Here is a 24584-nt window from a genome sequence, read left to right on the forward strand (position 1 = left end):
TCATCAAAATGCAAGAAACTGATCATTCATTGTGCTTTCTAACAAAATATTTTGGTGTTACTGAACTCCCCCGATGATAAAACTGAAGACAAAAACTGGAGTGGTGTTTCCAAGTTTGGTTGAATGATCACTAACTTCAGAATATATATGTGTTCACATTCACACAATCAATCTCATGTTTTTAAAAAAAAATAACGATTTGTATGACAGATCTTTCACACTATGCTGTCTGATAAACTATTTGGGTGTTTGTTGAATTCTTTAAATACAACTACTTTAGACTATCTGGAGTGGTATTTTAACGTTTAAAGTTGTGTAGAATAGTCATCATCATCAAAATCTCAAGGAATCTCAAATCTCAATTTCATGCTTATCTTAAAGGTAATACAAAGTTTTGGTATTGGGTCGTGAATTTGGTTCAAATGAACAAATTGGAAGCATATGCGACCCTACAATATTCAGTGATCATCGTCGCGGTTGAAATCGAGTCTAAAGTTATGAAATTGTAAATAATAAACTCTTTATGTTGTATAGCTCCCTCTCAAGGTCAAGACATTAATTAAGCTATAAAACAATATTTCTTGACTAAAAGCGACCGATTAGCTATTCCAGTTTGGAAATTATATATCACAACTACATATTCTGAGATTTTCATGATCGCAGCTACCATCGTATGGCCGTAGACGCTAATTGAAATGTATATCAAAATTTACCGGGAGCACCGGTAAATTTTTATACTCAATTTATCTCGAAAGCAGAAGTGTTTTAGGGGCTAAATTTTCTACTGCTTATATTACATCCACAGGGGTATCCAAATACATCAAAATTGTAAAGAATCACTATCCACCCATTTTCAAAATTTCCCAAAACTTTGTATTACCTTTAACGTCAAACGTCAAAAGATGTTAAATTATAAGTAGCTAGTCTTTCACACTGTATTTTCCAACAAAATGTTAGGGTAATATATAATTGCCCAGGTAAAACAACTACCGGTAAAGACAATTAATGTCTGGGGGTGGCATTTTCAACTTTAGTAAAATGATCACCAAATTTGGAAGGTCTAGTGATGTGTTAACACACCTTCAACCTCAGGCTCATCTAGCATCAAAGATTTGAGCAATTGATTGGTCATCTTGTGCTTTAAGATTAAGAATCTGAGTGTTTAACAACTCTCTTAGGTGTTTTCAATACTTCATGATTCTGGACAGGGCAATTTGTTTAGCCATGGACAGGATGGGATCATTAGCATCCATAACTCATAAGATGCCTTTACAAGCAATTAATCCTGAGCTCAAAATCAAATATCTTATTCCCTTTGACCATAAACAGACTTGTAACAAACTTCAGTGTTGTTGAATCAGCCCTTTAACTTCAGGGCAACCAGATTTTTTTATGGACAATATTTTTCTTGACAATTTTTGAGAGCAATAGTTTTTCTTTGCAAGCATACAGAAACATATAATTTCACATAAACTACACAAGAAAATTTTCAGCATTTTTATTATTAATGATGAAATAGTCAATAATTGAAGCTCAACCATATCTCTGTAAACGAGAAAGAGCTAGACTCATCAATTGTTGTTGAAATAATTGCTTTTCTCAATACTTAACAAGAGATACAGTCAGGTGATCAATTCCAAAGCCCTTTAGGAGTGCACAGAGACATACATGTAACATGGTATATGCTATAAATAAGTTGGATTATTATCTTTAGTATGACTATTGAAGAAATATAATTCACTATTTATAATCATAACACAGTCAACAGCAGGGGGTTAACCCTCTCTGCAAACCTGGCAGAACATGACTCCTCAGTTCTCAATGATTCACATTTTTAAAACTCAAAATTGGAATAAAGGTCTCAACTAGGTAATTATTTCCTTTGAAAGCCCTTTGGAAATCTTTATGATGGGCTTAAAGGGATATCTGCTATGCCAGAATGGAATATAACTGTTATTTGAATACATATCTATTCTGAAGACATGCATTCATTGAACTCTGCACACTGAATGCTGAGTAACTTGTATACAATTGACCTTGATCGCTGACCCAGGGATCTCATCCCAAAGCGCTTTGTATCCAGTGGAAAAGGTGCTACATGAATTGAAACTTTTATTATTAATATTAACACAAAGGACTATGAAATGAAGATCGGCTAGCGCTGATATATGTGCTATTATCTGGCCCCTTTTACCAGCCATTAGTTGCTCTACTCGTATATGTAAATATCATTGTATGAAATGCATTACTGCATTGCTCTTGGTGAATACATAAAATCAGATCAAATCAAATCATATATAACTCACAATTAATGATATTCATAGTCTGCTCAAAAAATATTGCTGGGAGCTCAACCATTTTGTACACAAGAAAGAGCTCAAGATTTCTCAACTACAATACCTTCATACATATCCATATTGGAATGATGTAGGGCTTTCAATTTCCAAAGCTCTTTGGATGTGCAAATAGAGATGTATCATGCTGTACAAGAGAGGATTAGTGTTATTATTATTCATGATGAAATATACTTCACGGTGAAATTAATGATATTCATAACCTGCTAAGCTGGGAGGTCTGTCTGCTTTAGCCTCTTTAAGCCTTTTCCTTAAAGCTATAATCTTGAGCTCTAACTGGTATGGGAATCGTATTTTGAGAGAAAATTGCTATGATTTATTTTGGATTGTTTATCCTGCAATAGATTGGTCGTTTGAACCAGTGAAATAAAAACAAATGCACAAAAATTACTGGAAGTCATCTTTAAAAAAATACAACTCTCAATTGCACATAGCGACCTGTGCCTGCAAATTACCTTGATTTCTTTATCTTTCTATGCTCATTACTCAGCCCCTATACATTTTATACCAAATTCGTTTGGCCCATCTCATTTATTTGTAATCTTGAACTTTTTTCTCTCATTACCAGAACTCAAGCTTATCTTTAACTGTTACTGCAGGGTGATACAATGGGGGGGGGGGGGAGGGTTCTCCATGTGAATGATGATATAGGACTATATAGCCTGGTCATAATTTTGGAAAACTCCTTGAGTGTATAAAGGAGGAATATATATAGCATGATATAAAATTATAAATGTATGCTATGTTTGAAAGAGTGTGTTTGGAGCCACAAGGGCATTTAATGATTTACTCTAACACAGAGTTAACGTCCTTCTGGCTCCAAACACACCAGAGGATCAGTATATTAATGATGAAATATACTTCCCAATAAATGATATTCATAGCCTGCTATACTAGCCATAGCTGGGAGCTCCATCTACTCTGTATACATGGCAGCTCGGGCTTGGAGAATCTTGAATATTTGATGTGTCTTGCCTATCATGTGGGACACACCATATCATCCAAGCAGGAGATAGTACGATGGTAAGATTTAGAGATGACCTGGATCTACCCAGGTGGAATACAAATGGCTTGCAAGCCAGCTGCAAAATCAGATTTACTTCCATTCTAGCGGAAACTGTTATGCCGAAGAAATTTGCTTTTCATAATCTATACACGTACATGTGTAAACCTAAACTCCTAATGTGCCACTATACAGTCAGTAAGTCCATAAAGATTAATTTTTAATAAATTTACAAGAGTCAAATTTTCAGTTTGAATTCTCTAGTTTGCTCTCAGGTTAAGCATAAAGTACTGTTGAGCCATAAAATTTAGTGACATAAAACATCGCAACAAAAAGCTTTTAGGTGTTACACAAATTTAGTGTTTTGGTATTTCAATTATTTTGTGGCATACGCATGTACCTTTTGTTTATCTGAACTACTATGTAGATTTGAGAATATTTCATGCAATTAATTCCCAAAAGACAGAACTCCATTTCAATTCTTGGCAGAAATCACTATCCATTAAACTTGAAGGGATTAGGGAAATAATCATTTGGAGAATAATCTACACATACCTGAAATTATAGATATTGATGATGATGATGACGATGTTTGATGATGATTTGCCTGACTGCTAAGAAAGCATGTACTTGTATGAGCTTGTAATTAAAAAACCAGGGGACGGACGGCTTTAAGTCCTCTCAGAGGGACTTGGTAATGAGGATTAATTAGGGGCACAAGGGCATTAAACTTAGTTTTGAACCCGGGACCTCCCAGTTACAACACCCCTGCTCTACCACTGAGCCATCTCACCTCCTCAATATCAATACACTTTATATACAACTCGTACACATTTGCTGAAAAAGACTGTAGTCTGGTGTATCAAAACCTGGAAAATAAGACTGATTAATTGATTACGAAATGTAGAGCTGGAGGATAAACACTGTTCAAATGAAGGGACTAGCTCTTCCACAAGAGAAAGAAACAATTGTACACTACCGGTAATCTTTGTATGACCATTGACCTACTATACCCTTGTAGTAGGTCTATGGTTTGACCAGTAATGCATGCAGAGGTGTGATGTTACCATGACAACCATGGAATTATCATAGTAATAAGATTATTGCAAAACACCTGACCTCCATCGTAAAGGTTTCATGGTATATATTACATGCTCCTCGGACAATCGCTTTAACTGTTTGACGAGAATTTATAACACTTAGCATATTTGAAACCTATACATAAACAGGTACCAAATTGCAAACTCAAGGCTAAAAAATTACAATCTGAAATGTTTCACTTTTTAGAACTTCGTGCAATTGCCTATACGGTAGTGATATTTAAGGTAGGTAATTTTCACATGTTGTTATGTCTTTTCCCGAGCTCTATGAAGCTTTTATGCCTTCAAACGCTGGACTTCTCTTTGCTTCTGCGTACTCCTTTCTTTCACCAGCCAACAATGATAAAGCACTATCTGCAGAGGAAGTTAATAATTCTTTTAGAAGCTCTGTGTTGGTGCTAGTGAGTGTCTGTATACTGATGGCAGGCTTGCAGCTTTTAAAGTGGAGGTAAATATTTGATGGGCTGGCGTGTCCCCCGTGCCTGTACTTATTCAGTAGGCCTAGGGTTCAACGACGATCAGCAGGGAGTTCTGAAACCACTGACCTGGACAATGGGTTTACTCCTCTCTCAGCAGACGAGGGAAATCAGTCATGCTGTTCACTACTCCACCGGTCTGCAGGCATGGGAACTTCACCTTAGGCCTGTTTTCATCAGCTCCAGATTGCCAAATATCCTGCTATTTGAACTATCCCGATCGCAAATTACCCAGCTATTTTGCGTCTTCATCAGCCCGAAGTAGCAATTAGCTGGATATTTGGTCAAGATAATCATCCCAATATATCTTGGGCTAGTTTGCAAAATATCCCGCTATTTGGCAAAATATCCCTCTATTTGTCCAGTGCTTCTTTACCAGCCAGAAGACTCACACTATGTGCGAACGATGAGCAAAATATCTCAAGCTAATTTCTCGAGTTTGAGATTGAAGTTTCAAGGTCAAATCTCGAGCTGATGAAGACACGATTTGTAAGTTCTGGATTATTTCCCAAATCAGAAATAGTGGGCTATTTGGCAATCTCGAGATGATGGAGACAGGCCTATTGTCATGCACAACACATAACACACTAACCCTTCAAACATCTTTTTTGCCCCCCAGGAACTATTCATCAAAAAGATTTTACAAAACAGTGTCTCCATTTGGAAAAATTCATCTAAAATTCTTGCAAATATTAGACAAAAGGTCCTGTGAGGCTGTGACCCTGTGTATTTTTGGTATAGGTGTCAACTATTATGGTTGTAGTCTAGTAATCTATACTCTCTGGCAAATCCTCGTCAGAGATGCAGCTATTTGAAGCTGAAGTGATTTTTTTTTTTTTTTAATAAATTCTGCCAAATTACAGTACAATGATTGTGTTAACATACTATTTTCCTGAATATTGAATGCCCTGGATGTTTTTGAAAGATTCTCTTTCTCCTCCAGCCCCCTCCCCCTTCTTTTTCTCTTCTCTTTCTCTTTCTCTTTCTCTTTCTTTCTCTTCTCTTTCTCTTTCACTTTCTCTTTCTCTCTCTTTCTTTCTCTCTCCCTCCCTTTCTATTTTGCTCTCTCTCTCTTCCCATACCTCGCTATTCATGCTCTGCCCTTCCCCTCCCCCTCCCCTCCCACTCCCCTCCCCTCCTCTCTCTCTCCCTCTCTATCTCTCTCTTTCTCTTACTCTCTCTCTCTCTCACTCCCTCTCTCTCTCTTTTCTTGAATACATTTTCTATCGAAATCTTTTTTTTTCTTCAATACATCATGTTATAGTCATAATCATTCAGTGTATGTATCACTTCATTCTGTAAGAATCTATTTTCACCATTTACCAAAACTTCAGAGCACCTTTCAAGAAATCACAGAACATAAGCCAACAGGAAAATGCCTTGAGCTAGCTCAAACATGACAAAGGAGTGACTTGCTTCAATACCTGGGATGTGCAAATATGCTTTGAAAGGTGTAAGATTGTGCTATTGTTGGTGGCATCGGTCAATTTCCCAATGTGTAAGTAGAGCGAAATACATTCTGGGATTTAATAGTGGTAAGAAAACAGTGAAGTCACTTCCCCCTATACTTTCCTCTCTTTGGAATGGCCCACAGTATTTCAAATGTACCATTTTCACATTTATGAACACTTTGTTAAAATTCTGTGCAAACAGTAAAAGAAGCAAAATTACATGGGTCTTACCATTGGTATGATAAAGCTATAAAATCAATCCTCTACCGTAGTTATGATACCTATTTCATACTGCATTATGAACATAATTACATCTATCCTAATTAAAAATCACAAGGTCACTTCCCTTACTAATCATTACTTATTTTCTGAAATATTTCAGGATACAACTTTTTAACTTTTGAAGACAAATTAACAATTAAATTACTTTCAATGCCGTGAAAGAATTGTGGACGACTACCTTTGAGGTAAATAGTATTTGTATACTATAGAGAGCAGGAAAATGGAGCACTACTTCTAAATGAATATCTGGGGAGAAGGTAATATATAAGGAGAGAAAAAAGGAGAGGGTGGGGGAGGGGAAAGAGAGAGACAAGACTGATCTTAGAGGGGGAGACAGAGATAGTGAGAGGAAAGGTATACATAGGAAGAGAAGGCATGTAGGGATAGGAGATATATAGTAAGAAGATGGTGAGAGGAGAAAGATAAGAGACAGAGATTGGAGAGTGATAGAGAGATGAGAAATAAAGAGGAGAGTGATAGAATGAGATAGAGAGAAGAAAGATAGAGAGAAGAGAGATGGTGAGAAGGAAGAGAGAGAGAAGAGGAGAAACATAGAGGAGAATGTTAGAATGAGATAGAGAGAGATGAGAAAGACAGAGAGATGAGAAAGACAGAGAGAAGGGAGAGAGAGAGGGAGAGAGAGAGAGGGGAGAGAGAGAGAGAGAGAGAGGGGGGGAGAGAGAGGGGAGAGAGAGAGAGAGAGAGAGAGAAAGAGAGAGAGAAGAGGAGAAACAGGAGAGAGAGAGAGGGAGGGAGAGAGAGAGAAAGAGAGAGATGTGAATAGGAGAGAGGGAGAGAGAGAGAGAGAGAGAGAGAGAGAGATGTGAATAGAAGGGTGACTCACTCATAGCAGGAGAGTGGCAGGAACAAGAAAAAAGAGAAACAACAATATTAAAGAAACACAGGAGGAAGGTGATGGAGGGCAAAGAGAAGGGGACAAAGGAAGGGTGGCAAAAAGGGGGGAAAGGGGGGCAATGAGGAAAATAAATGCCATGGGCGTGAAAACAGGAATAAAAGAAGAGGTGGAGATCCTAATTATGATAGCCTAAATCAACAATCCTAGGAATAACATGGTAATAGAGTATTGTAGTCGGTAATCACCCCTCATTAGCTCAGACGCCGCTTACACCCAAATAAATCTCACACATGAGAATAGACTCCAAAAATGGTGTTTTCTTCAAGGCAAAATACTGCATTTCTATGTATTCCTCAAGTAGAATGCTTTTTCAAGTTTTGTGTGCATTGCATTGTATCTGCAAGTAGTATGAGTAGGGTATTCCATATACGCTTTGACTTGCTAATATGTTTCCAGAATGTAATATATATTGCCCTAATCTAGGGTATTATCATATTTTTTTTTAGAAGAGGGAAATGTCTCAAAATCATTGCAATAGCGATAAAAACGAGCTTCTCATATTAATTTCAGAAGTCTTGTGTTTCAAAGATCTTTGACATGCTTCAAACAAACTAAAGTGGAACCTGTCTTAGTATCCACCTCTCTATAAAGGCCACCTGCCTACAGTGGCCACTTTTTCTGTTTTCCTTAGGTGACCTTTACAGACAGGTTTGTTGGGTAGTCCATAATTTGAAAATCTCTTCACATTGGGAATTTCAACTGAGTAATCCCCAAATCATCCGCTGGGAACCAGAAGGGAATTAAGTTATATTCTCTTAAATCCATCAAGGGTTAGCAAACATTCTAGAGGACAACATACAACCTTCATGTTAATCTTTTATGCTAATTGCATTCATGAAATTCCTACCGGTATCTGTGTATTTCCATATATTTTGTACTGAAAAAGATTTATTCTTCTTCATCTCACTTCAAGGTTTCAAGTAAAATTAACCTTAAAATTAATGCTTCAACAGCACAGGTATGTTTCAATGAATGCATTTCTTTAGAAGGTGAGTAAACCTTTAAGATCCTCATTCAATCATGCTTCACGTCAAATGTAAATTATGCTTTTGTTCAAAAGTACACGTATATGCCACATTCTTTGGGTATTACAAAAATCTCTTATCAGTAAGATCTAAGAGAAGACAAAAAAGTGTCACAAAATCTTTGAAGGGATTATGATAGCTGAAGCATTATAAGTCTTCTATTTTGAAGGATACTCACTTACCTCAACAAAAATGAGACAAAAATAGTAACAACTACCATGGGAGCTTGCAAATTATCCTATGGAGTATATTTATCAGTTTAAGAAGGCCTATCATGGCCAAATATCTCTCAATGAATTATGTAGAATTATAAGGACTTAAAAAACTAGCTGCTTATTGTCCGGGCTATTGATAGTGATATCAAACTCAAGAAAGTCTGTATTTTTATGAAGTTCTTAAAGGTCTACCTTGGTCTACTGAACTATTTTCATATCATGTTACTTTTAATGAATGATGAAGAATTTCAAGAAATTAACAAACTAGATGCTTATATTGTCCAGTCTCTTGATGGTGATTCAAACTCAAGAAAGACTGGAATTTATGAACATTTTTAATGGTCCAGTCAAGTTTTGCACATGGAGCCTTCTCATGTCATGTTCTGTACTATTAATATTCATTAAGCTTCACCACCATGAATGTTGTGGCACTTGAATGTTAAAATCATCATTGTTATTGATTTTCTGCCCCTCTATTGGCAGATTACACAGCTGAGCTGCTAGTCTATGAGGCGAGCCGGCTACATCAGCCCCACCTATTGATTTTAGTGTACGTGTGATAGTGGAACCACACACCATTGAAGGCTTTGAGGGGAAGAATGAAGTCAATCATTGAGCCAATCAGTGACAAAGGCTTGCCTCCAGGTCGGGATTGCTGGGCCACTCAAAGGGGGCTGCTGATTAGGCCATTTTGCAACCCAAGAATGAAATCAATATGGACATACAGTCTGGCTTTATAGCTGTATATTTCTTTGTGTCTGTAGACTGCAAGATGGCTAAGCTGTAACACCTTCTGTCCTAGCTTATATAATATTAACATGCTGTGCTCATGCAAATATATAGACCTAAAAAGATTCACAAGTTACTACTTTGCACTATCCAGTATCAATAGACCATTTTACTTTAGTGAAGTTCCATATAGCTATACTATAAGGTGACAAACTAATTAAGTCTATGATATGAACAGATGTACAAACTTAAGAATATAACTCTAGGCTATACATATTTTGCAAAAAAAGAAAAGAATAGAGCCAAATGACAAAATAACATGAAATAAAAACTTAGGAATACACACAAACCAAAACAAAAAGGGGCAGTGAAAGCAATAAAGAGAAAGAAGGACAGATTGAAAGAAATGCAAGGGGAGCGGACAGAGACAGAGACAGCAATAGAGATCAAACGAACAAAGAAATGATGGCAATGATTTAAGGTTACATGCCAGGGACCCTTTCATCATTTACACATTCCATGTACATGTAAATATTGACCTACTCGGCTCATCAATTAAATACCATCCACCATCCAGGCAGGCCTGCCAAATTTTCAAGAGCAATTTTATGCTGTAAATTGTTAAAAGATTTTGGTGAATATTTCAAGCGTGAGGATTCTAGTATAGAGCCAGCGGTAAGGTTCACACAGCAATCCATTAACATTAAGTTTAGGTTGTGGTTTTAAACTTAAAAGCTTTCTTGTAGTTCTACATGTACTTGCGGTTACAAAACTTGAAGTATACTTGAAGTTGGAAACCATTAGTGATCTAAAGGTTAGTGCAATAACTACAAGCAACAAGGGTCCTCATTCGAAGCTATGTGCCAGGTGGACACAATTAATTTTTTTGTTAAAATACTGGTGGTTTCTGGGACATTTGGTCCCACCTGAACCCTCATCATCGTTAATGAATTATAATCTGCAAGTTTCAAACTTTGACTGTCCCATGTGAACATAGCTAGAATCCTGCTTTCCTTGGGGTACAGCACAACCAAGGACCTTGACCTCACAATTTATCAAGATTTAAGATGTGTTCACACCCTGCCTAAGAGCTAAAGCACATTAATTCAAAATTATCTTCTTGAAAGATTTGAGTATATAACTGCCACTTACATTACATTATCTCAAATTCAATCAGGGTTCATAAGATTTTGAAAGAATTACTTAATCTCAGCACTATGCTTTGACTTGCATTCCCACTACACGTTTCCTACTTTCCAACAAAAATTGATATATCCATTTTACTCTCAGTATGAATTGACTTGAATTGACCCTAAAATTCCTAACTTGATTCGCTGATGACTGACTTGCATGCTTACTGCACATTTTTTTTTGTTTTTGTTTGTTGAACATTTGATATATATCCACTATACTTCAAGTGCGAACACACCCACACCCAACGTCTGAATTGGGAGCTGAATCCATGAGATGACTAGCCTAAACGCTGCCTGAATGCTGCCTGCACATTTCTCATTTTCCAACAAAACAAAAATACTTCAAGTATGAACACACCCCAACATCTGAACTCGGAGCTGAATCGAGGAGATGACTGGCCTGAACGCTGCCTGCACATTTCTCATTTTCCAACAAAACAAATATACTTCAAGTATGAACACACCCCACCATCTGAACTCGGAGCTGAATCGAGGAGATGACTGGCCTGAACGCTGCCTGCACATTTCTCATTTTCCAACAAAACAAATATACTTCCAGTATGAACACACCCCACCATCTGAACTCGGAGCTGAATCGAGGAGATGACTGGCCTGAACGCTGCCTGCACATTTCTCATTTTCCAACAAAACAAATATACTTCCAGTATGAACACACCCCACCATCTGAACTCGGAGCTGAATCGAGGAGATGACTGGCCTGAACACTGCCTGCACATTTCTCATTTTCCAACAAAACAAATATACTTCCAGTATGAACACACCCCAACATCTGAACTCGGAACTGAATCGAGGAGATGACTGGCCTGAACGCTGCCTGCACATTTCTCATTTTCCAGGACGCTTCCTTCTAGGTGCTAAGTTTGTAATATATCACACCTCTGACTCCTTCAATCATCGGATGTTGCACCGTAGTACGGTACGGAGGAACTCCGGCTTTCTGATTTGTTTAGATTTCAATATATCGTCCGTTGAGAGCCAGAAGGGCGTTAACTCTCTGTTAGAGTATATAATTTAACGGCCTTCTGGCTCTGAGCGATTGATATGCCTTCTCACATTGCACTTCCACTCTTCAGAAAAGGAAATTGAATTTCATTCATAAACCTTCTCTCCATCTCCTTTTCTTTTTCTTTCTTTTTTTAGAGGTTGACTTAGCTTGCTATTTATTGAATCCAATAATTGATTTATCAAGGGTAAATAAGATGACTAATACCAGAAGATGATACCGCAAGAACTCCATTTATGAATCACCACTGATAAATGCTTTACAATTTCTTTAGTAAATGTTGATATATCACACAACAACCCCAAAATGAGAAACATATCATAGTTATATTTTAAGAGAAAATGAGCTGCATGAGAATCACTTAAAGATATTTTCATACATATCAAACCTGCAATGGTCACGGACAAAATAAATGTAAATTAAAAGTGTAGATTGATTTTCCAATGTCTATACTCTATAGGCATGATTATCAATCATCTCATTAAAAGCCTCAACACACAGGAAGGCAAAAAGGCTTTTTGCTCATAGGAAGACTCAAACAGACTTAATATTGGGTGATTTCAAAGTTAAACAAAACATACATTTAGATAAATATAATTTAGGATTGATTCTGTGTGAAATACTTATTCAACATCCCCCTTCTCTCTCTCTCTCTCTCTCTCTCTCTCTCTCTCTCTCTCTCTCTCTCTCTCTCTCTCCCCCCCCCCCCTCTCTCTCTCTCTCTCTCTCCCTCCATCTCTATCTCTTTCTCTACCTCTCTCTCAACTGATTGATTGATTGACCAATCTTAACCTCTTTACATTGATAAAAAATTGATACCTCTTTTCGTTCAGAGCCAGAATGGCATTATTCATTCTTTGTGTAGATATATGAGTAAACACCATTCTGTTTCCAAACCGTTGAATTATCATCTATTACTCCACAGAGAGATGTATATCAGAGAAAGATAATAATCCTGTAGCATGGTAACAAATATCTTGAGTCAAAGAGTGAACAACTATATTACAGTAAAGAAAGTGAAGGAAAAGATGACTTACATCTGCAATACCTTCTGGTAGTGGTTCAAGAAGGTGATCTGATTCTGTTTTAGTACAAACGACAGCCTCTGAGGTGACAAGACTCTGGTTATCATTCCCTTCCCTGGCTGGGGATAGCTGTATTCAAAATTGGACAAAATATATATTTAAATATAGCTTGCAGTTACATTGTGCTAAAGATTATGTGGAATACTTCATGCTTGCTTTATATGTCATACAAGGTTTTGTAAATCTTTTCATAATATTTTTCACAATGACTTAAATCACATCATTGCTTGTAGGAAGACAACAGTATTGTGCCACCAAACACAAAATTTACAAGATTTCAAACATTTCCACATCACTGACTAAGAAAAGACACGAGTAACCCAGTACAATAAAAGGAATTGTACATTCTAAATCATATGCTCTTCAATTTTAACAAAGAAAACTTGGAAAAATTATTAAATATTGCATATAAAGTACACATTTTAAAGTCAATATGTAAATAAAAATGGCCCCTATATCTGAATTCACACCACAATTTCACATTATCATAATAGGCCAAACAAACTTCCCATCACGGTAAAATAATTTTGCCTTTTTAAATCACATTTGATGTCTGCTATTTTTACTAGGTGATAGCTATAGGCAGCAAGGAAATACAGGAACAATAAATTGAGTAAACATACTACATTCATTACATTTCAATTAAGAATTTCAATTACAGGATGCACAAATAGGTGTCGGCCCATACAAGAATGAAGAGTGAAAAGACTGCAATCCCTGTGGTTTAAGTAAAGAGGAACCCAAATGATATTCGGTCAAAATGGTGGAACCTAATGATATTCCTTATTCAGTTAAAGTGGGGTGGAGCTTAAAACTATCAGGTCATGCACGTGTGCACCTATGCAGCCATGTATTATATATCTATGAGTCAGACCTACCTCAGTAGTTTCTTCCGGGATTGTATCAAGAAGCTGATCGGATTCTGTCTTCTGACAAACCATGGTTTCTATCGTCTCTCTCCTACTCTCATCGGGCGGAACAAAATGAGGCTGCTCACAGATGTGATGCAGAGGAGAAGATGGCTTGTTTGATGCTGCAACAGTTAAAAGGTTAAAGGGTAAAGGTTTAAAGGTCAAAGGTTAACCATGGTTTCTATCGTCTCTCTCCTACTCTCATCAGGAGGAGCAAAACAAGGCTGCTCATAGATGTGATGCAGTGGAGAGGCTGGTTTGTTCGATGCTGTAACAGTTAAAAGGTTAAAAGGTCAAAGGTTAACCATGGTTTCTATCGTGTTTCTCTCTCTCTCCTACTCTCATCGGGAGGAACAAAATGAGACTGCTCACAGATGTGATGCAGAGGAGAGAATGGCTTGTTTGATGCTGTAAAAGTTTAAAAGGTTAAAGGGTAAAGATTTAAAGGTCAAAGGTTAACCATGGTGTCTAGGTCTCTCGCCTACTCTCTTCTTCTTCCCAGTATAGTACAAACAGTTGTTGGCGTATTATCATACCTTGGGCTCGAAAAGGAGGAACAAAATGAGACTTTCAACAGATGTGATGCAGAGGAGAGGATGGCTTGTTGTTTGTTCACTATCAGTACAAATCGTTACCCTACCTGTGGCTACCCCCCCCCCCCCCCTAAAAAAGGGACTATATGTGTTACTTTTTTATCTTGATTGCATTCCTAGGAAATACATTACTTTAATCAACTTCTTTTGAAACATCTGGAAAAATACCTCTCCAATTTTTAAAATGTCCTTAGGCTAGGAAAAGCGCATTGTATCCTCTGGAAAAGGCCACGTAAATCCAATTATCATAATTAATATAATTATTATTATCATTATGATTATTATTGAATGGCTTACCTTTTGAGATTATAATGCAAGGGCTTCTTGGATGGTTTTGCTCCAGAGTAACACTGCAACTTGCCATCTTATCAATAAGCTTCATACCACCTTGCAGCAGAGTGCTGACATTGTCCTAGTGTAGGTCGGTCTTTGCTCAAAATTCTGATCTGAAAGAAAGATATATCAAAGAACTTCTGAATCCTTACCCCGAAATGATGGAAATTCAGATCTCCATCTCTTCATGGACATGTCATCCTCTCCCCCGTCATTGCCTTTTCAATCTCTCTTCCTTCTTTTTTTTTCTTCTCTCTGAACCTCTACTTCCACATTTCTCACAATCATTTTTCTGTTGTCCAAAGTCTTTCCCTCTCTCTTGCTTTCCAGCACTTTCTTCTTTATTACTCCATTCTTCTCTATTTCTTTATTCTTCTATTCCCCTCTTTCTCCATTCTCTCTCTGTTTCTCTCTCTCTCTCTCTCTCTCTCTCTTATTCTCTCTCTCTCTTTCTCTCTTTCCTCTGTCTGTCTCTCTCTCCCTCCCTTTCACTCTCTCTCTCTTTCTCTCTCCCTCTCTCTCTCTCTCCTCTCTCTCTCTCTTGTATTACCCACTCTCTTTTTTCTTCTCTTTTCTTCTGCCTCTCCCCCTCTCTCTATCAGACACTCTCTCTTCCTCTCTTCCGCTCCTCTCTACCTTATTCCCCCCTCCCTCCCCCTCTCTCTCTCTCTTTCAATATATTCCTATATCTATCCATCCTCCTACATGTTTCCCATCTTCTGCGATGCATGCTCCTAAGTCCTGACTGTATAATGTAACTGACGTAGGACAGCACTCTTTTTTAGGATATTCCATGAAACACTAAAATGTGCACATTACATGAATACAAATTGCAAGTTCTCTCTATAAATAGTTGAAACTGCCCTATAAAATATGAGCCCTGTGTGAACTGTATCCACAAGCAGAACTCCATGATTTATCTGTTTGCTCTCTGTTTACCACTGTCAAGTTTAATTGAATATAAACTTCCTTAACATAAAATGACTTCTTTATCCATACACTAATCTGTCACAAGAAACATGATGATAGAGATTTCATTGGAAAGAAAATCAGTGTTTATAGTATTTAATTCAAATTTAATTATTTTGAATTCAATCATAAACAGAAACTTGAAACTGTATACATGTAATGCTAAATGTATGCATGTATATATTGTTTTATAGTATCTTTGTTTACTTCTCTAAACAATATGAAGGGCCTGATTATACTGTGTCCCTCTATCCCCTCTCCCTCCACCTCTCTCTTTCTCTCTCTCTCTCTCTCTCCTCCCTCCTCCCCCTCTCTCTCTCTCTCTCTCTATCTCTCTCTCTCACTATATCTCTCTTTCTCCCTCTTTACCCTCCTTTGTTCTATCTCTCTTTCTTTCTCCTTTTCTCTCTCCTGTTTTTCTTTCCCTTGCTCTCTCTCTCTCTCTCTCTCTCTCTCTGAGTCTCCCTCTTCTCTTGTGCATCTTGTTGACATTGAATGTTATGATACATATTTGTGATAATAAAAGTCCTTGGCTCTTTTACAGGCTACCATTTCCCTCACAGACAACAACAACAACAACAGTATACGCAATTATACCATGGACCTACGTAGATCCATGATTATACGAACACTAATTACTGTTTCTCTCCCAACCATCCATTTCTATGAAATATGTGTCCTGGTCGAACTCTGTCCATATGAACTCAGGAAAAAGCCAATGATGGATCTGTTTATCCACTGTTTGCATAAAATAATTGCCAATAAATCACTTTCTAGGGAACATATGCCATGCTCGCATCCCTTCCGACATCCCAGCACCAGTAACATGCAAGGCTGGATTACAAGGGTTGCATTCGATTAATATCTTCAATCATCAAGCAATGGAGTGGATGGAGTTAACTGATTAACACTTCTGTTGCTTCCTTCGCCTCCCTGCACAGTTGCTTGTTTGCTACGTTTGCTATTTTGCAAACAATGGGCACATGGAAGGATTGCTTTGTGCAAAACATTTAAGAAACATATTGACAGCAAAGTTTTAACTTGAGACATTTGTATCATTCTCATAATTATAAATTAGAATGTCATATAAATGTCTCAAGTTGCATATCTGTGTTTTGATAAAGAATAATTACAATTTTTTTAAATTAAATTATGTATTCCTTTTGATTACATGTATGCTCATACATCATTATAACAACCTTTTGAGATATTGTCAAAGATAACTAACCTACAAGAAAAATAAATGATATATTGAAATTTGGGTGCATACACATGTTCCTAAATATATACACAATGGCATAGATCTAACACATCGTTTACGATAATGATCTCTAATCCTTTAAGTTAAATGTAGAAAAGTATTAATTCTACATGCATATAATGGTTGTTATCAAATGGAATAATTATACAAGGCCTATATATCTCAGACTATGTGACCAACACTGAAGAAAGGTTGATATGAACAACATATGTATTACATTGACTCAACTATTAAATCTCCTTCTTGTACATATCTCTTTATGATTTTAATTCAACAAGATATTGAGTCATTTTCAAATTCAAAGAATTTTACTACCCAGCAAAACTATCATCATATATACACATTGGCCTTGTTGCAGAAAGCCTGCAAACTTTTCAAGTCTCCCAATTGCCATTACAAAAACATATCTCACACAACAGCAGATGGTTCCAACACAGCTAGCACAGACTCACATGGTATCACAGCTCAGTAGCGAACAACAAAAAACTGGATGAGTAAAGAGAAATCATGAATATTGCATAAATCCATCATAGCACAATCTAGAGTCCCTTACCCCCAACGGCCCAAGTCTCTGCCAGCCAGAGCGACCCATGCACCGCGATGATCCCCACGGGGACTTTCCCGGGCGTTAAGTCTACCAAGCAAGATACGTGCTCACCTGTTATAGGTACGGGTTACTCCACTCTGCATAGATTACACGATAGTTGCAGCTGCAGACGACATATTCAAAAAAATTGTTTCAAACAGATGCTTTGTCGATCATTGGCTATAAAAAGACAACCGTGTGATACGAAAACCATCTGGAGAAGTACAGGTCCAAGTTGGTAAACACGGGATTCACATGTTATTGATGTATTATCAGAGCGTTACCATAATTATAGTGAGTTTACACCAACTTGATCCGAGAAATAGGCGCCTGTGCATTCCTCCAGCGAGCCCCAACTGTCTTGTATACACCGCTAGGTAGCTGTATCATCATCATCACATGCGTCTAAATATAATGGACTCGTCCAGCTTTCGAAACAGTCTCGAATATGTTTCATATTATCATTTTGCGGTGTGGTTTTTATGCTTCGCTCTTTGGGGTAGAAATATCCGTTTCATTATAATTTCATAACTCGATTTCGCAGTTACCGGGCAATATCGTATACATAGAGAGAAAAAAAGTACGCCTACTACACATACTAAGTACGCGGGGTTCTAATATCCTTCAGAAGGATATTAATAATAATTGATGGCTTTTGAAGTTACTGAATGTTATTGAATACTAAATACTTCCACGTTCTTTGAAGTCATTTCCATGTTTAATTACTTCCTTCAATATCAATATATTGTAATGGACATAATCACGGTTGATAAAGGACAGTTTCTTAATACTCAAATCATTGATAGCATGGACTTAATTGTCATTCCCTTGTAATTGTTATAATTTGTTATACCCATGTCAAATCATCTTGTATTTTTCTGAGACAATGGCCTTAGTTTCTCTCTCTCTCTCTCTCTCTCTCTCTCTCTCTCTCTCTCTCTCTCTCTCTCTCTCTCTCTCTCATCCACAGTCCTTCCCTCTTTCCCTCCCTCTCTCTTTCCCCTCCCCTCTCCCCTCTACAACTTTCTTTCGCTATGATTAAACATTTGACCTAACACAAAGTAGCAATACTACATAACGCTCTCGGCGGGTAGGAAAACAAATCATCATCAAATTCTCTTAAAATAGCATCATAGACTAGTAACTTCGAATATCTGCTCAGTCACCATAGTGTGACATAGTTCTTTTGGCGTCATGGAATGTTAAAGCCTCTAATGTGTTAGGAGCCCCACATTCGCCAAGAATTTGATAGTATCTTAATGTAAAAGGGATGTCATTTATGACACACTTCTGCAAATGTTCAAGTTCCCCTAAAAAAATGTGTTTGAATACAAAATAATATTGATCAAAGAAAACATAATTTGGGTTTTCTGTTGTACGCAGAAAACCTAAATTTTGTACTCGTTCATCAATATTCGACTTCAAACACATTTGTTTTGAGAATCCTTGCAGAAATGTCATTTAAGTGAAATTTTGCCATCAAATTTGTTGGGCTCCCAACACTTTAGAGGGGCTCTAAAGTTCTGATAATGACGAGAATAAAATTCTCACATAATCATACGAAACAGTCTTCAAAATGTAAAAACTATTAAAAGATAAAACTTGATTTCCAGCAGGTTTTTTTCGGTTAGTTAATATTGCTCAGGTTTAAACAAATATCTACATATTTCGTTCCAAAATTCAGAAAACCTTCAAACTAGTTCGTTTCAAAATTCAATTCCAATGCCTGCCCCAATAGCATCATGTATCCTTTTGAAATAACTCGATGCTTATGTGTATTCTGTTTCTCATGCCTGTACTGCATTTCTTATTGTTATCATAATTTATCTTTATCATCTATAATGTTAAGTATAACAAAAAGACCTTTACGTATATTTTATCGTAAAATTACCCTTTTAGCCTGTGCTTCTGCTCAGTCAGATGCCAATAAATAGATACCAATAAATAACTAAATATAGAATAAATAAATAATGGACGGCGTGTCAGCCTGTTCTTCTCGCCAGCTGATAATTCATCCAATAAATGTATAATTCATTATTTATGAAGAAGGAAACGAAAACGTCTGGGTGATTCGTGATAATGCATTTATCGATAAGAGGGAGGGGGTGAACTGTTTCTTCGCGATAGTTCATCAATTTAAACGTTTTTTCCAACCTTTTCTTCCAATCGTGCTATTTGGATTTTGGAGGGGGCGATGCGTCTTTCCACGCCCACCCCCACAGACGCACACAGAAACACTTTAAGTCCCTCCGATTTAGAGAGAAGAATAAATCTCAATAATCATTCTATTTCTAAATAATTAAAGAAGAGAAGTTATCATAAATTCATTTCACTCTTCAATTTCGCTCATCTCATACGCAATATCCACTGGCACAATAAAACAATACTTGGAGTATGTATTGATGGCGCTGTTTGGTTACTTGCGATTGCGAATATCAGAATAGTCACTAACCCCCACCTCACCGCTTTCGAAATGGCATAGATGTCGGGATTTGACATTTTTGAAAAGAATTTTCTAATATTTCAATGAAAAGGGAGACGTCCTAAGGAGAGATCCAGGGGGGACCGGGGAATTTTCAAATTTTCGGGAGCAAAAAAAAACACCAACAAATTAGTGCTCACCCCCCCCCCCCCCCCCCCCCCCCTACGTGAAGTCAAAATTTGCCGAGCAACAGTCACCGCGTATTTAGGCAGCAAAGTGGTATATAATGAAGCCTTATTATGAAGAACCTAACACTTTCACGGTGATAAAGGTTTAAATGTCTCTTCTCTTGCTTCGGTCTTCCAGCTTTTCTTGCTTTCTCGCAATTATCCAAAATTTGAAGTTGATATCGGAGGGGGAGGGAAAAGACAGCATAGGGGCCCTGTCGAAATTGTGCCGCGCCGTGAGCTTATGCCAGTTATGGTCACCAACACATTTGTTGCCTGCGTGCGATAATAGCTAGATTTCTGATGGTAAATTTGGGACGGCTACCCCTCCCCCCCCCCCTCCTACAATTATATAGTGGGTGAAAAGTTAGCTACACTAGTATTACAGGACTTACCGTCTATGTCAGAGACAAAGCAAAACTAAGAAAGCATCCATGCAACGGTAGGCCTACATATTATAGGCAAACTCTTTCCGCGACTTGTAAAAATAGCCACACACACTTGCCCTGGCCCCTACGAATTATTGGTTTGCTTGCGATCAATGCCAAACGCTGTCTTGTTTGTTTATATTTATCATTCTGTTTCATGCTATTCAACTGCCTCTGTTTGAAAAAGAAAAACACAGTCAAGGGCATGGATCGATTTCCGATTGTACATGTTGCTAGCTGTTGCTTCGCGGTTAATTTCTAACGCTGCATTCGAATTCTTCACATCGAAGCACGTAGCATTATAACCTTAACCCTAAGCAAAACCCTAAATCAACCCAAAACCCACTAAAAACCCATAAATCTACATTTTCCCTTTTTAGAATACAGCCCAAAGCCAATGTCGTTATTAGACCAATCGCATGTTCCAATTTTGTCTTTGCCCTATAAGATTTCTGTATCCTCGGTTGTAACTTGTAACTGTTCTGTAAAATTATAAATGCGATGTTGATCACGTTAATTATTGTCAGCAGTGAGGAAGCTATGGAGGCGATGGGGGCATATGCCTCCACCGGTCCACCCCCCCCCCCCCCCACCCCCCTGGTCAACACCACCCGATCAAACAGCAAAAAGGGACAAGGGGAGACGAAGACTTTTGTAGCTTAGGTGATGGCGCTGTTCTTTTCCCTGTGACAGTGCTATTGATCGGGAGAGTCAGTTTGGCCAACCCGGTTCGAGTAAGGTGGGGAAAAGTATCAAAACAAGAATGATTTAATACACGCCGTGTCGCTGTGTCGCCGTGTCGTGACCAACTGAGGGTACGTTTATGCTCAATTTTGAAGGCAGAATGAGCGATTTGAAACGCTCATCATAAACGCTCATCGCAATCGCAGTTTCACGGTCTACTGTTTATGCTCACTTCTCTGGCTCCCCAGGCATGATTCTGGCTGGGTTGCCTTGCAGCTGGATTCGCAAACCTGCACTGCGCATGCTACGTTGACCCCATTCAAACGCGTTAACAAATGATTGTGTGTTTATGCTTCCCAGAATCGCCGATCCAAAACGCACCTTTTTGTGAGTTTACGATCGGCGATTACGATCGCCGTTTTTCTGTGATTCTACAAAAATGAGAAAGGACGCAACCGTGTTTCGAACTAAACACGTAACAATTGCCTCATTCTTGCCAGAAAAGGGTGAGCATAAACTTACCCTCAATCCAAGCTGGCCAAACTCTGTGTATAGATGTGAATCGATAATCAGCCGCATTCAAAAATGCCAACATGGCGAAATTAAACCATGATATTATGTCCAAGAATTTTCTTTTCTTATAAAACAACAAACTAAAGATGGAGTCAAACGTGAAAGTGAATAACATTGACGAAAAAGGTCGGATAAAATGAAATTACAATCCTGCCGCCTCATCATCCATCCGTGTTAGATGATGAGGCGGCAGGAATGATGATCCAGTGGAGGCGGGTGGGTGTGGGTTACGTAGGCATGTCCCCCCCCCCCCGCAAAGCCAAATGTGGCATACATCATACATGATTAATGATATACTGCTAATTCTGTGATTGTTTCATCGCAAATGCAACCCCTCCCCCCCCCCCCCCCCCCCCCCCCCCCCCCCCCCCCCCCCATCGCAGGATCGAGGCCACGTATTCAAATGATGTACCTGCTAAACATGAATGCCGGCAATGGATTCAAGAAAGGGAGAAGGTTACAATGTTGAAATTAAACTCAGAGTAAAAGTCCACAATATAATATGGGTTGATACGTAAATTCTATTTCAATGGGTGGGTGGGGGGGGGGGTCTTATCGCTTTATGGATGTGCTAACCAGTCGCGATTTTAAGGAAACGTCCATGACCCATGACTCTTCCTCTTTTTTTTCTTTTCCCCAAACCTCTCCTTTCTTCCCCCTAATTTACCGACCTCAATCTCTCTCTCTCTCTCTCTCTCTCTCTCTCTCTTCTCTCTCTCTCTCTCTCTCTTCTCTCTTTCTCTCTCTCTCTCTATCTCTCTCTCGCTCTCTCTCTCTCTCTCTCTCCCTCCTTCCCTCCCTCCCTCTCTCTCTCTCTCTCTCTCTCCTTCTTTCAATCTCTTTTGCTCGCTCGCTCTCTTACCCCATTCTTAACCCCATATTCTTTCATTGTCAATGTATTGTTGCATATCTATCGAAACCCAGTCTCGAATCTTCATGTGATTATCATTACCACCACTAATATTACCAACAAAAACAATTTTCTATGACGTATACTGAGATTAAAGAAGATATTGAGCTAAATATCACCTTGGCGACTCAGAGCCATTTCGAGCAATCTTGATACATGTATTTTTTCAGTCTAAAAATAGGTAATACTCCCGTCATTCACAATTGATTCAATCAATATATCTCTGTCAATATCATAATCCGAAGCTAATTCATTGTCATCTGAAAACGTCGCTTTATCAATCATTTCAACCCAGTGGCACCAAGGACAGACTATTAATAGATGTACACTTTATGTGTTTTCAGATTATGATTTCATGATATTGTCAATGCATGACATTTACATTGTAGAACTCGCCTCGCGTCAGTGGCGTTATTTGCATTCCCACAGTGGGGGGGGGGGGGGGGGGGGGGGGGGGCAATCTGATAGGAGTGAAATGTGTTAGTTGCAGCTTTTGCCAAGCTTTTTTTTTTCTTCCTTAAAATGAGGGTCATTTCACCACCCTAAAAAATATATATTTAGAAGGGAGGGAGCATGCAATTCCCGAGCATTGACTATATTGGTTTCGTTGATATTATTGCTATACTACTTTAACATTAAATTCACCGTTACCATATGTTTTGATGTGATGGAATGCTTCCAAGCTATGGCGTAGATACCGGAGCCACCCCCCCCCCCCCCCCCCAACGGATACCAAACATGTAGAAAACTAGACAAGGAAGAGACAGCGTGAGATAGAGTTGAGAGAGATTAATAAGGAGAGAAAGAGAGAGAGAGAACGAAGGTAGAAACAAAAGGGAAATGGGGAAGGGGGAGGGGGGGGGGGTAATAGAGAAAAAGAGGGGTGGTGGAACTTATAGACCTTTCGCCGGAGTCTTTGCTCCCTTGAATTCAGTTCATCGGAATTATGTCCCCCCCCCCAAAAAAAACAAAAAACAAAACAAAACAAAACAAACAAAACAAAACAAAACAAAAACAACAACAACAACAACAACAAAAACAAACAAAACGCTTATTTGTAGTCTGTATGGGTACAGACTTTACTTAAGCACTTTACCACATTTCCTAAAGCCGTGGGCAGAGCATATAGCTCTCTCAATCTCTGGCTGTGTCAAATGCCATCAGCATAGTCTCACAGCGCAGACACCGTTTTTTTTATAATCCACAGTGACTGACATGCGTGTGTACGTGCAGACTACTTCGTCTCCTGATATGACCCACATTCTCTATAGGCCACTGGTTTCAAGCCAGATTTTCACAGCTCGACTCGATCGGTCTCGACAGATAAGTCTCTGGTCTCGACCTGGGTTGCTTTCTCACTCAGACTATTCAGTTATACCAGACACTAGATGAAGACCGGAGTTGAAATAGATTTGAATCACATTTTGTTGTCCATACGATATGTGACTATCATCATTATAGTAGTAGCTCTATATAGAGCGAATTTATTTTTCATTTCTTCACATAATATAAACAATAACAAAACAATAATAAAACGTAATGATATAACAGAAATGAGCATTAAAATATCTTTGACATTGTTTTTAGTTATTGTAATGCAAAATGATTTAATTACAAGAAATGAAAATGACGGGATTGTTGAAGGATTTTTTTTTTGAGATACGTGGTTTCACTCCGTATGAACACCAAATATGAATCATATCAGGATGGTTAATACAAACGTAAGAACGGAGCGCTATCCATAAGATGGTCTCAATAAGGGTAAACAGCAGCATACCCCCCCCCCCCTCTCTCTCTCTCTCTCTCTCCCTCTTTCTCTCTCTCACTCTCTCTC

General features: G+C 38.2%; 1 protein-coding gene across 1 annotated transcript in view; it reads right to left on the minus strand.

Annotated features, from left to right (window-relative positions):
• Positions 1–14745, minus strand: part of LOC115929868 — a 33489-nt gene extending 18744 nt beyond the window's left edge. Inside the window, exons 1-3 of the mRNA XM_030999961.1 lie at positions 14655–14745; positions 13732–13886; positions 12775–12922 (exon numbers count right to left, since the gene is read on the minus strand). Coding sequence (XP_030855821.1) covers positions 12775–12922; positions 13732–13886; positions 14655–14739 — 388 coding nt within the window. The 5' untranslated portion in view covers positions 14740–14745. The remainder of the gene's footprint in view (positions 1–12774; positions 12923–13731; positions 13887–14654) is intronic.
• Between the last annotated feature and the right edge of the window lie 9839 nt (positions 14746–24584).

Source organism: Strongylocentrotus purpuratus, unplaced genomic scaffold (genome assembly GCF_000002235.5).
Source record: "Strongylocentrotus purpuratus isolate Spur 01 unplaced genomic scaffold, Spur_5.0 spur5_contig_861, whole genome shotgun sequence".
Taxonomy (NCBI): Eukaryota; Metazoa; Echinodermata; class Echinoidea; order Camarodonta; family Strongylocentrotidae; genus Strongylocentrotus; species Strongylocentrotus purpuratus.